At 37.2% G+C, this 13162-nt stretch overlaps 1 protein-coding gene across 1 annotated transcript in view; it reads left to right on the top strand.

The window, feature by feature from the left end:
- Window positions 1-13162, top strand: part of ift122 (intraflagellar transport 122 homolog (Chlamydomonas)) — a 171224-nt gene that overhangs the window by 130803 nt on the left and 27259 nt on the right. The window contains exon 19 of the mRNA XM_073867399.1: window positions 12231-12402. Coding sequence (XP_073723500.1) covers window positions 12231-12402 — 172 coding nt within the window. The remainder of the gene's footprint in view (window positions 1-12230; window positions 12403-13162) is intronic.

The raw sequence follows: 13162 nt of genomic DNA on the forward strand, positions 1-13162 counted from the left end.
CCAGGCTAACGCCTGACCACTGATGCCAACATAGTTTTCTAGTCTATTGAGTAAGATTGTGTGATCTATTGTGTCAAAGGCTGCACTAAGGTCTAGTAATATAAGGATTGAGATTTCACCACGATCGGATGTTAATAGGAGGTCATTTGTAACTCTAAGCAGCGCTGTCTCTGTGCTATGGTGGGGCCTGAATCCTGATTGGAACTTTTCATATGTATTATTATTTTCTACGAATGTGCGTAGCTGGCTTGCCACTACTTTTTCTAATATTTTAGAAAGAAAAGGTAGATTTGAGATTGGTCTAAAGTTATTAAGATCTCCCTGGTCAAGGTTTTGCTTTTTAATGAGCGGTCTAATAACTGCTAGTTTGAAAGCTGTTGGAACGTATCCTAATTCTAGAGATGAGTTAAAGATATTAAGTATAGTGTCTGCCACTACATGAAATACCTCTTTTAGTAATTTTGTGGGAACGGGGTCTAGTATACAGGACGATGATTTGGATGACGTTACTAGTTTAGAGAGCTCTTCTATTGTAGTAGGATTAAATGACTCAAGATGTTCGTTTGGTAATCTAGTGGAAAATGTACTATTGGGTAGAGTGATGGCTGCTTGCGTAGTTTCTATGTTTTCCCTAATAAACATAATTTTGTTAGTAAAGAAGTTCATGAAGTCGTCACTATTGTGTTGGAGTTTACTATTGGTTTCTGTTTGTTCTTTGTTTCTAGTCAGTTTCGCAACTGTGCTAAATAGAAAACGAGGGTTGTTATGATTTTCTTTAATAAGCGTACTGAGATAGGTAGATCTGGCAGTTTTAATAGCCTGTCTGTAGTGTTGAACACTCTCTTTCCATGCTGAACGGCATACCTCTAACTTTGTGCTTCGGTAGTTTCTTTCCATTTTTCTAGCTACTTTTTTAAGGGCTGCAGTATGATGGTCATACCATGGAGCTGGCGGTTTTTCTTTGATTCTCTTTTTTCGAATGGGAGCAACGGCATCCAACGTGCTAGAGCAGACGTTGTTCAGGTTTTCTATTATAATATCTAGATCTTCACGATTATCGGCTACATGTTTCATTTGGGACAGGTCTGGAAGAGTGCTAATAAAGCTATCTTTAGTGGTGGAAATTATTGTTCTGGCTAATCTGTAGCATGTTGTAGACTGAGCGGTCCTATCTAGAAGTATTGTGCATGACACAAGGCAATGGTCTGAAACGGCATCGCTCTGGGGTGATATTTCGATGTCATTAATATTGAGTCCGAGTGACAGAATTAAGTCTAGTGTGTGATTACGAGTATGCGTGGGCCCTGACACGTTTTGTTTAATGCCGAGAGAATTTAGAACATCCATAAACGCACGTCCTAATGCATCTTTTGGATTATCCACATGGATATTAAAATCACCAACGATAAGAGCTTTATCTACAGTGACTGTAAGCTCAGATAGGAAGTCTGCTATTTCTTTAAGAAAATCTGTGTGGTGGCCTGGAGGTCTATATATGGTAGCTAAAATGAACGAAAGTCGTTTGTTGTTGCGATCAGTTATTTCCATATTTATCAGTATTATTTCAAACGAATTAAATTTTAGGTTGGATTTATGGTTTACTTTGAATATTTTATTGTATATTGTAGCTACACCACCCCCTCTCCCTATTAGACGAGGAACATGTTTATAATAATAGTCTTGTGGGGTGGATTCGTTTAAACTGGTGTAATCGTCTGCTTTAAGCCAGGTTTCTGTTAAACAGAGTGCATCTAAGTTTTGGTCAGTAAATATTTCATTGTTAATTGGTTCTTTGTTGGTAAGTGATCTAATGTTAAGAAGGCCGAATTTTAACATTTGAGTTTCATCTGTTAATGTATTATGTTCTAGTTTTATGTTAATAAGATTTGTGCGAGACGAGGTAAACGGTGCTCTGTATTTATTTCGAGGAACAGACACATTAGAGATGTGTTGGTACTCTGTTAAAAAAGGCTCTATGTGCTGGGATATGTGATCTTGACATGTCAAGGCAGCTAACAGACTGATGGGTAAGCCGATCTGTCTGTTTCCTGACCTGGGCCCTGGATAGTCAGACAATATCAAAAGTAAGACTATTGGTCAGATTTCTAGAGAGTATAGCACTTCCTTCCGGAGACGGATGGAGGCCATCTCTCTTTAGCAGGTCAGGTCTTCCCCGGAAATGCTTCCAATTGTCTATAAACCCTACGTTATGCTGAGGGCACCACTTTGACATCCAGCCATGAAGAGACACTAATCTACTGTAAGTTTCATCCCCCCGGTAGGCGGGGAGGGGACCAGAGCAAATTACATTGTCTGACATTGTTTTTGCAATTTCACACACCTCTTTAATAGTATCTTTGGTGATCTCCGACTGGCGGAGTCTGGTGTCATTCGTGCCGGCGTGAATAACAATCTTAGAAAACTTACGGTTAGCATTAGCCAGCACTTTAAGTTTGGATCTAATGTCAGACGCTCTGGCTCCCGGTATACAATCGACTATGGTGGCTGGTGCCTCAATGCCAACGTTCCTGAGTATAGAATCTCCAATAACCAGGGCACCTTTAACAGATGTCTCAGCCGGTGTATTGCTGAGTGGAGAAAATCTGTTTGATATTAAAACAGGAACGTGATTTGGATGCCGAATGCGACTAGGCCGCCTGACAGTCACCCAGTTAGTCAGCCGCCTTGACTCTGAAGTCGGAACCGAGCCATGTGTATTACGCTTAACACTAGGCGCACCTGAAACAGTGTTTGTAACATTAACATTAGCGGTCTTACTGTCCTCAACTAGCGTTCGGATGCGCGCTTCTAGTTCTGCAACCTTCTCCGTCAGCCTTACTACTTCAATACACTTAGCACATGTAAAACCCTCTATGCTGACGGAAGAAGCTAAACTGTACATGTGGCAAGTAGTGCAGGTTACAATGACAAGCGGAGTCTTACCGTTTTCATGCTGGGCGATGGCGTCTCCGTTCGCCAGATCGCGGTCCGTGAAGCTGCATCGAGATGGGTGCTCGCTCGTTGCATGCCTCGGTCGTCTCCGGGTGCCTGGAGCCAGGGTGATGTGAGGCATGCTGTACCGCCTGGTGCTAATGCAGGGACACAACTCCTCCACAGCTTCCCGCTCTGGTGAGGAAAGGTCTGAAAAACATACATCGGATGAGTCCGCCATTAGATCGAAAAAGGCAGACTACCTAAGGCAAACTACCTAAATGGCAAACTACCTAAATGTCCTCATATAATTAAGGCCTAGTCCTGGATTAATCTGAACCCTGTATGGGAAAACGCCAAAGTGTTCAGTAAAGCTTCACATAGATTTTAGCATTCTTACTCAAAATTCACATAAAGTACTCAAAGCTCATGGAACTGCCACTTAACAATTCAAACGTTAAACATGTAAAATATTTTACAAATATCTCCAAAAACACCAATATAAAAGTGGGGAGGGTTCCTCACCCAATGTTAATCACAATGTCACTTGAATTTAACATTCTCACACTAAGTAAGAGCTTATGAAACTACTTCTTTAACATTTTACAAATATTTTCAAAATTGTCAAAACACTATAAAATGTAAGTAACTGAGGAAAGGGTTCCGGTTCCTCACTCAGTGTTTAGCAAAATGTCACTTGATTTTTAGCATTCTTACATGTAGTAAAGCTCGTGAAAATGCCTCATAAACATTAAACACCTAAAACATTCTACAAATTGAAGGCAGGTATAAAGTCTCACAAATTTTTAACTCCGCCCTACAGGAAGTTGAATGTGAATTGGAATTGGAATTACAGGAACTGGAATTAAATTCATGGCAATTCAAAGAAATTCCACAGTCACACAACAGAATGTCTCTCACATACATTCAGTTTAGGAAAGTTACTTTGGAAAATTGTTTGGTAACCATTTTGAATAGTACTTGATTAAAGTAAAGCATTCTAGGAAATAAAGTCATGTTCCAACGTGTTCCACAAAATAAAAATTACAAAAAAATCTAACTTAATTATTTGTTTTGTGGATAGAGATTTTAACATTAAAATAATTTAAAGTAGTTAAAACAAATACAATTTATAGAATATGTAATGCAATCATATCTGACATATACTGAAAGATTCATTTTTAACACTTCACTTACTGTATAATATGTACATGAATTTCTTTGAATTTCTATTGAATTGCAGTTCTGCTTCCTTTAATTCAAATTCAAATTGTAATTCTAGATCCTGTTTTTGACATCAATTCAATTCAAATTCAAGAATTGAATTGGAATGTAGGAGTCATTCTCAATTCAACTCTGAATTGTGCACAAGCCTGGTGTGAATCCCCAAAGCCTCAGTGCTCTGTAAGTGAAAAAGTATCACTACTGAGCGTACATGTACCCAATAAAGCCAATTTAAGAGTAGAGATCCAAAAACATTCTCTATGCAGAAGTTTCCTTTCAATCAGGGGCGTAGCCAGTAATGGGCCAGGGCGGCACTGGCCCGCCCACATAACTCCCTGGCCCGCCCAGGCAGGTTTAATCAAAATACATTTTTTGTTTATTTTTATTATTCAAATGTATTTAAGAAAATATATGAATATAATCCTGATTTATTGTTGACCGGTGTGTGTATAATTTGCTTTCTTAATAAAATGCAGTTGTTAAAGCAAGTTGTAGGAATTCGCCTCCGGAACGTATTTGGTTGCTAGGGGTTCTGACAGGTAGACTCTGTGGGGAGCGACGGGCTCTGGCAGCCAGCCAGCTAACTTTGTTAACTGCTTTTTTAGCTAATATTAAAATTGCCACAATAATGGCTAAAGTTTCTTTAATGTGTTATATAAAAAAGCAAGAGTTGAGGAAGACGGCGCTGCCTCCATCTGCCGAGTCCTACCAGCCCAGTTCTTCAGACTCATCAACCCACAAGGCGGCTAGTCAGGCGCGCTTGTGGCGCCGGTTGCCGCTTGCTCCCTGGCGGCAGTTCCAGTGCGCTCTCCGGTCAGACTGACACAGGTTGACCCGCCGATCTAACGGCATGAACCACGTATAACCCAATTTGAATCCACGAGTACTACTCGCCTCAAAAACCTGTGCCTTTTGTTTTTTGAAAAATAACTCTGAGACTCTTTGGACTATAATGAGATCATTTCTGTTTTCAACATTACACCCAGGCGTTTTCGTCTTGTTTTGTAGAATGAAAACAACAAAGGTAAGCCTGTTGTTTAACTCATTTCCTTAATTTTTGCTCGGGAAGTTTAACTAAGTGGTGTGTTGTGTATAGATGTATGCCTTATAGGTTAAGTTACATTGTTTAATTTAAACGAGTTGCTATTTTTTGGCACAAAAGCTTAATTTCCACCAAGCTGATTGCACTGTATATGGTTGATTTAATATAAATTAGGCAGTGTGTTGTTATTTATTTCAAACCGTGCTCTGCTGAGAGTTTTCATTATTTCAATTTCCTGTTACTTTTAGCCTACTTTATTTCAGGTTAACTGTTTTTGCACTACTGACTAGCCTAAATAAGACTGCCTTGTCCAGCCTTTATTGAGCTATCTGTGTTGGTTGAACATGTTTAAACAGTGTTTTATTATTGCCTTCACTGAAAATTGCAAAGGAAAGATGTCACTGTTTTTGCAGATTGTCTATTCTTTTTTCTACTCTAAGGTTTAATTATTATTTAAGTCATTTTATTCTAGGATAAACTATTGGCCCACTCACTTTTGCCACGGCCCGCCCAAAATACAATTTCTGCCTACGCCCCTGCTTTCAATATCTCCATCAATACCTCTTAAACCTTATATCCGAGTGGTATGAATGAAGAATTGGATTTCACATGTTTTTTGTAAGAGATGCCCTGTTTTTCTGCTCTTTTTTTCTTTCTCTTGCTCTATTGTATTATTAGATATATGGTTGATTATTGATCATTTTTCACTCTTGTATTTTTCGCTTTTGGCTTATTCAGTTTTCTTTATGGTATTATTATTGTATTTTGATATATATATTTTTTTGTTTCTTAAAAATTTTGTTTTTTGAAGTTTATTATATTTTTGTCTCTCATAGTACATCATATCATGTTTTGGATTGATAGGATGTTCTATTGGACATGCTTACGTAATATATTCATGACTATAGCCAATGGTTGATTGCCAGTAATGATCATGGGTGTATCCTTTTCCACATACGTAGTGATTGGTGTAGGAACCTATAAGAGGCATTAGCGCTTTATGACGTGTTTCGAAGTTGTGACACTGATGATGGGCTAAGCCCGAAACGTTTGTCCTTGTGTTTGTTATGGCCTGTTAACACTATTCGGTACTTTAATACAGTTTTTGTATTTGATTCAGTCTCTGAGTACGGTCTCTTTTCTACCACTATACTAATTTACCTTTGAGTTATGCACCGGGCATACTATTTAGACATTAGCACAGACGCCACTTTTCTCAAGCAGTTAAATGGTAGCAGCTAAAACAAAGACTGTGCATATATAATAACATTTTGGAATTAAAGGTGCTCTGACCGAATTCACCCGTTTTAGACCATAAAACATTTTTGTTACATACAGCAAACATTTCCTCACTATCTGCTTGCTGCCTGTCCGCTGATCAAACTGTAAAAAACGTGATCTCTGTAGACAGCCTAGGCTCCACAAACTGCAATAAAAACAAAGTGGCCAAACCTACCACCAGAAACGATAACAAAGGGTTCCAGCCAATAAACGACAAGAAGGATTTGGGGGTGGGGGTTGGGCGCGTTCATGAAATCATGGAAGGGAGGGGGTTGAGTTTGTTTGAAAACAGTTCAAACATCAACAAAAAGTAACGTCACACAGATTCGCGTAGAGCGCCTTTAACTTCCTTCATGTTGTTTTATTTATACACTGTACAAATATATATATGAAGAGTTTGGTTCCAAAACGCAATAAATCCATTTTGACAAATTTCGGTAAAAACGTGTTTTCTATACCAAGAAAGTGACAAGATGAAAACCACTATTTTCTGTTACAAACTTTCACATAGCATCTTTAGGTTATAAAAACATAAAAAATTCAAATCCATAACTTGATTTTCAAAGATTTATTATAAAAACGGATTATTTTTTCCACAAAATGCAATAAATCCATGACAAGTTTTTATTAAAAATGCTATGAATCTATTGAATCAATCGCCTATATAAATGTGCATTCATCTTTGCCATGTTATATTCATTTAGTTGACTAGTGGTATACACTAATTAAAAATATAAACATTAATGTCATTAATCAAAACACTTACTTTGTGATATTAAGAAGTCATCGGTTATACTTGACGTCGTCGCTTAACGTTTTTCAAAGCGATCCGCTGTAAAATGTTTTGGTCCTGTTCGCTTTTCGTTGACTTTGAGTAAAATTATGGAAAGTTTTTCATAAGATTCCCTGGGGTCAATGTGTTATCATGACAGTAACTTGATGCTGTCGGCCCGGCCAAACAAGCACCGGTCTCCCGAGTGCCTCTGCGTAAATTATTACATGTTGATGACTTACGTTTCTTTCCCGTCACAGAAAACCATCACAGGTTTATCAATGCTATCAAAGTATTATTTTGTTTGTTTGGTGATCACGAAGTACATAGTAGATGAGGAAAATCAAAACACTTACAGGTTTCATTTTCTCTTTCTCTTAAAAATCAGAAGGTGACCCTTAGTTACCATATATACCGTCGCAGTGGGCCCCCAATTTGCAAAATCCTCAACTGTGGATAATATAATTATGCCGCAATAGTTAGTCTGTCTGAAACTAAGCTGATTAAACCACATCACTGTGTGACACTTGCATTACATGTGAACGGCCCCTACGCTAATATGATTTTGTTTTTCTCTCTCTGTCCTGTCCTCGACCCTGAGGACAATGGGACAAACAGACCCAGTTCCGGTAGATGTGAAAGTCGACTCACCTCTGATCTACTGGTCGTCCATCACTGTGATGCCCAGCTGATGCCTGACCAACGACCACCGGCAGAACCCGCTTAAACCCCGCTTAATCCCCGCTTAATCTCCTTATCCGTTTATATGTGTTTATATACATATATATCTCCCAAGGGTTTTTCCCTCCTAGGACTTTTTATTTTTTTTTTCCTCGGCTCAACAACCCGGGGTTTTTGTTTTTTTTCTCCTAGGGGTTTTTTTACCCCGGGGAGGTAGCCTGCTTGGGCTTAATTTAGCTTCTTCTCCTAGACGTTACATTAGTAATACGCTCGTTCATAATGTCGAGTCATAGCCTCAGCAAATTTGACAGCTTATGCTATTGTGTATTATGTTGTGCTATCTGTCATTTTTCTGTGCTTTTACTGCTTCTATTAATGTAAAGCTGCTTTGAAACAATTGAGTATTGTGAAAAGCGCTATATAAATAAAATTGAATTGAATTGAATTGAATTGAAAACTAGGATTCCGTGTACTCAACGCGCCGCCATTCTTTGTTTACATTGCGTGAGGTGCGCTGTAATCTGTGGAGGAGTGGATTTATGGCATTCTGTAGAAAAGGGGGAGTGGCGTTTATTGCATTTTGGGAAAAAAGGGAGAAAAGATGACAGAATAATGCGGAAATTGGATTTTGCATAAAATTAAGAATTTACTTTTTAATACTGACCTGATATAATACTGATTCTGGCAGTAACTCATTTTTTTCAAAAATGGCGTTTATTGCGTTTTGGAACCAAACTCTTCATATATATATATATTTGAATTTGCAAGTAAAGTTAGCATTAAATATGTTTTACAAACAATTGAGATAAGAGGTTTCTGCCCGACAGCTACAATTTGTTATTAAAAAAGTAAACGACATCATTATGGAGAAATGAGTGCTTGCAGAATATGTAACTGTACTGTACTGTAACTTTTAGTTTTGTTGCAATTTCACCAAAAGCTTACAGTATAATTAGGAAATACACACAACACACTAAACGTATATTATCTATATGTTAAAAATGTTGTAAAAAATATGTATTCTTATATAACAATTAAACAACAATTAAATATATTAACAATTAAAATATAAACAACAACGTTTATATTGTGCTCAAAATGATTTAGATATGAAAAGAGGAATTCTTCTCAACTACCACAATAAAGTTTTAAAATTCTTCTTTAGAAAAAAGGTGTTTAAACCCACATGGACTGAACAAGAAAACATATGCTTACATACAGTCCATGTATGATATTTTCATTATTTATTTTTACATATTTTTATTTATATGCATTTAATAATATCGTAAGATCATAATGTACACACTGTAAAAAATTATTCAGTGGCTTTGTAAATATCTCTAAAATAAATGATTAAAGTAACTTAATAAAATCTCTTACTGTAAAGGTCCCGTTCTTTCTGTGTTTTTGAAGCTTTGATTGTGTTTACAGTGCACAATATAACATGTGTTCATGATTCACGTATAAAGAAACGCGTTTTTTTTCACACAATTTACTTATTTGTATACTGCTGTTTTCACTGTCCTCAAAAAAGGCTGATGTCTTCCTGTGGGCTGAGTTTAGTCAAAAAAACTGTTATACTGACGTCGTTAAAGCAGGAAGTAGGGGGCTGTAGTCAAACCATCCGTTTGCTGTAGGATTTTAAAGGCGAATTCTGTTAAAGAAAATATCGCCTGGCAGTAAACTTTGAGGTTTATCATTTTACAGGTATTATTTATGCTATTATAGCAACATTACACATTAACTAGGGTTTAAAAAATGGAATCAGAAAGAACGTGACCTTTAATGTCAGTTATGTGATTTGTTTTTAGTTGGATGAACCAAAATTACTAGAAATTGAACCGAAATTTTGTGTAAAATGTACATATTTTATTCGATGTATACGCCTTCCTAATATAAGTATTTAATTTACAGATTATTTTAATCAATATACTTGATAAAGTCAGAGTTATATATTTAATTTTTTAAAGCTGTAATAATTGCTTATTTCAAAGTAATATTATTTGTATATAACATCAACTTTTAAAAAATTATTAAGTTTTACGCCAACTTGAACTATGATTTTCTTAGTAAGTAGAACAAATGTTAAGCCCTGTTCGAGATATCGAAAATCCCTTTGCAATTTAGCATCTCCAATGTCTTGACATCATGTTCACCACATTTGTCGTCAACCGCAGGAATTCCCTAGGAGGAGTATTTAAAAGTTCATTGCATGCACTTTTAAACAATCCAAAATGGCTGACTTCCTGCTGGGCGGAGCTATTAGGTTTCAGTGCGAAAGTTGTTCGAACCGATGAGATCTATGTTAGGGGTGTCACGGTTCTCCAAATCCTCGGTTCGATTAATTTTTTGATTCTAAGGTCGCGGTTCAATTCTCTATTTTACTCTATTTATTTTTTGAAAGAACGTGTTGCTATGCCATTTTTAGACTAGACTTTTATCTTGAACCCGGAGATGCCTTGCCATGTTAGTCGTTCTGCCAGTGGAAACATATGGTACACGTACGTAGATGATAAAACGAAACTCCATGTCACCGGCTGACCTTCAACGTGATGCCCAGCTGATGCATGACCAACGACCACCGGCAGAACCCGCTTAACCTCCGCCTAATATCCTTAATCGTTTCAATGTATATATAAATATATCTCCCAAGGGTTTTTCCCTCCTAGGACTTTTTTTTACTTCCTCGGCTAAGCCTGGGGTTTTTTTTCTCCTAGGGGGTTTTTCAACCCGGGGAGGCAGCCTTCTTGGGCTTAACTTAGCACCCTCTTCTTTACGTTACATTAGCAATACACACGCTTATAATGTTGATTCATAGCCGCAGCAAATTTAGCTGCTTGTGCTATCGTGTATTATGCTGTGCTATCTGTCGTTTTTCTGTGCTTTACACTGCTTCTATTAATGTAAAGCTGCTTTGAAACAATAACCAATTGTGAAAAGCGCTATATAAATAAAATTGAATTTAATTGAATTGAATTGAATTGAATGAACATCTGTCAGTACTTTGCACCTTAAAAACACACTTTTATTACCGTCAGATGAGATTGTGAGACTATACCCCAATAAGTCATGTTTAAATGCTGTTTTCATAACTTTTAAGCAACTGAAAGTAGTTGTTGTAAAATTTAATGGATCTCAGTTCAAAGAAACAACCAGTTCTGTCACAGACGCTGCTCTGCTGTGCTGTTTTTTGTTTACCACGTAAAGAACAGCTTGCGTGCTGTCTCCTGCATCTGCCATGCTATTTTTTAACTGGCTGTAGCTAGTGAAGTTAGACTCACAGCACTCAACACGTGTGTTTTTTTTTTCCGCTTGGCAAGTCAACCGGACGTGACGTGGGGGCGTGGCAGCATCAACGATTCCATGTTTTAATCCGAAGTTCGAGGTTGTGACTTAATTTTGATCGATTTCGATTTAAAATCGAAGTCGTGACACCTTTAATCTGTATACGTACCAACTCTCTTACATGTGCGTACATGTTTGTCCGATCTCTGCACCAATGTTTGTTTTTGCATTACAGGGGGAGCTACAGAGCCCCCCTGCCACGCCCATGTTCCAGCCTTTGCCCAGTCCTAATGGCTGACGACTCTGACGTCTCTGCCAAATTTCAAGAGTTTTCGAGTATGTTAGAGCAATAAGGCTCTTATATAAACAGAATGGGTTAATAAAGTGAAATACATTGACTGTCATAATAAACAGATACAATTAATGTTCACATTTGTGTGTTGTGTGTTCTCTGGGGTCAAAGTGACCTTTTTGTATCTTTACCAACATGTATAGTCACTAAAATAAGTATTTTACCATGGTAAAGCTACTTTTACTTGCAATACTTGATTGTTGTGATTTTATTTTCATTGCTGCTTTTTAAACCAGTTTTTGCAAAATTATGTTCCTGAAAATCACAGCAATCAGCTGACTTCATATAACCAAGCTATGAAAGAAACAAAAAAAAAAAAACTATTTGGAAAGGCTTGAACCCAGCTTTCATATGGTAACAAAACCTAAAATTGGTAAAATTTCACCATGTGAAGGGTTTTCCTAGATCGCATTACATATGTTGGCACCTAATAATATAATATTAGACATGTAATCCCACTGGTTCTCGCATGTCTGTGTGTCTCATCACAATGCATTGGATGACCAGTCACAAGACGATGACAAGTCATGCAAGAACCAATGAGATTGTATCTCTTGTGTTTTATATGCTTGTAAAGAGTGTTCTATGTCTGTGTTCTCTTAAAGTGTCATTGGACATACAGAACAGCACATTACATAAAATCTTTCTCTGTCTTGTTATAGGTTAATAGATTTGGCCCGTAAGTTGGATAAAGCAGAGCGGGAGCCATTATCCAGATGTGCAATGCTATTTAAGAAGTTAAATCATCATGGTTATGCTGCTGAGATTTATAATAAGATGGGTGATCTGAAGGCCCTGGTGGAATTGCATGTGGAGACCAGACAATGGGATGAGGTATACATGACAATGTGTGATTTTATTGGGGTTTAACGGCTGTTGAGTGTGATTGTCATAGCTGTTCTTGGAAAGTCATTCTTAAGAACGTGATTGGCTCTTAAGACCCCAGTCTGTGCTCTTCACTCCATATACTAATGCTGTCTTCACCTCCAAAGTAATGGCCATTCTAAACACCTCTTGTTTGCTCATTTGAAAAAAAAACAGTAAATAATGATCAACCTCTTAAGATTTGTTAACATATATCATCTACTATAGACAGTGTTGGGAATGTTACTTTAAAAAAGTAATTAGTTATAGTTACTAGTTACTTCTCACAAATAGTAACTGAGTTAGTAACTGGGTTACATCATTATAAAAGTAACTAATTACCAGGGAAAATAATTATTTCGTTACTTAAAAAATCTAATATTTCAAAATACTTGGATGCCCCAAATATTAAATATTAAAAATTACTAAAATGGATACTAAAGAGAAATCACTAATTTTGTGGCAGCATGATAGATAGATTAGATCAGAATTACTTGCCACAGACCTGGAGAGACATTTTCTTCCTGGGCATAAGTTGCACTTTACACAAACGTTCTTGGCTTTCACCTCAACAATGGAAAAGTAGTGCTTATATTATACTTTGTGTTTGCAACCGCTACCTTTGAGCTCGTTGTATTTGCCATCACCCTGTCGCCGGTGTGTTCGAAGTGATTGCTGCGCGATGACCAAGTTGGCAACACTGCTCAGACTTTTTTTTACACTGCTCGGA

This window comes from Misgurnus anguillicaudatus, chromosome 5, assembly GCF_027580225.2.
Source record: "Misgurnus anguillicaudatus chromosome 5, ASM2758022v2, whole genome shotgun sequence".
NCBI lineage: Eukaryota > Metazoa > Chordata > Actinopteri > Cypriniformes > Cobitidae > Misgurnus > Misgurnus anguillicaudatus.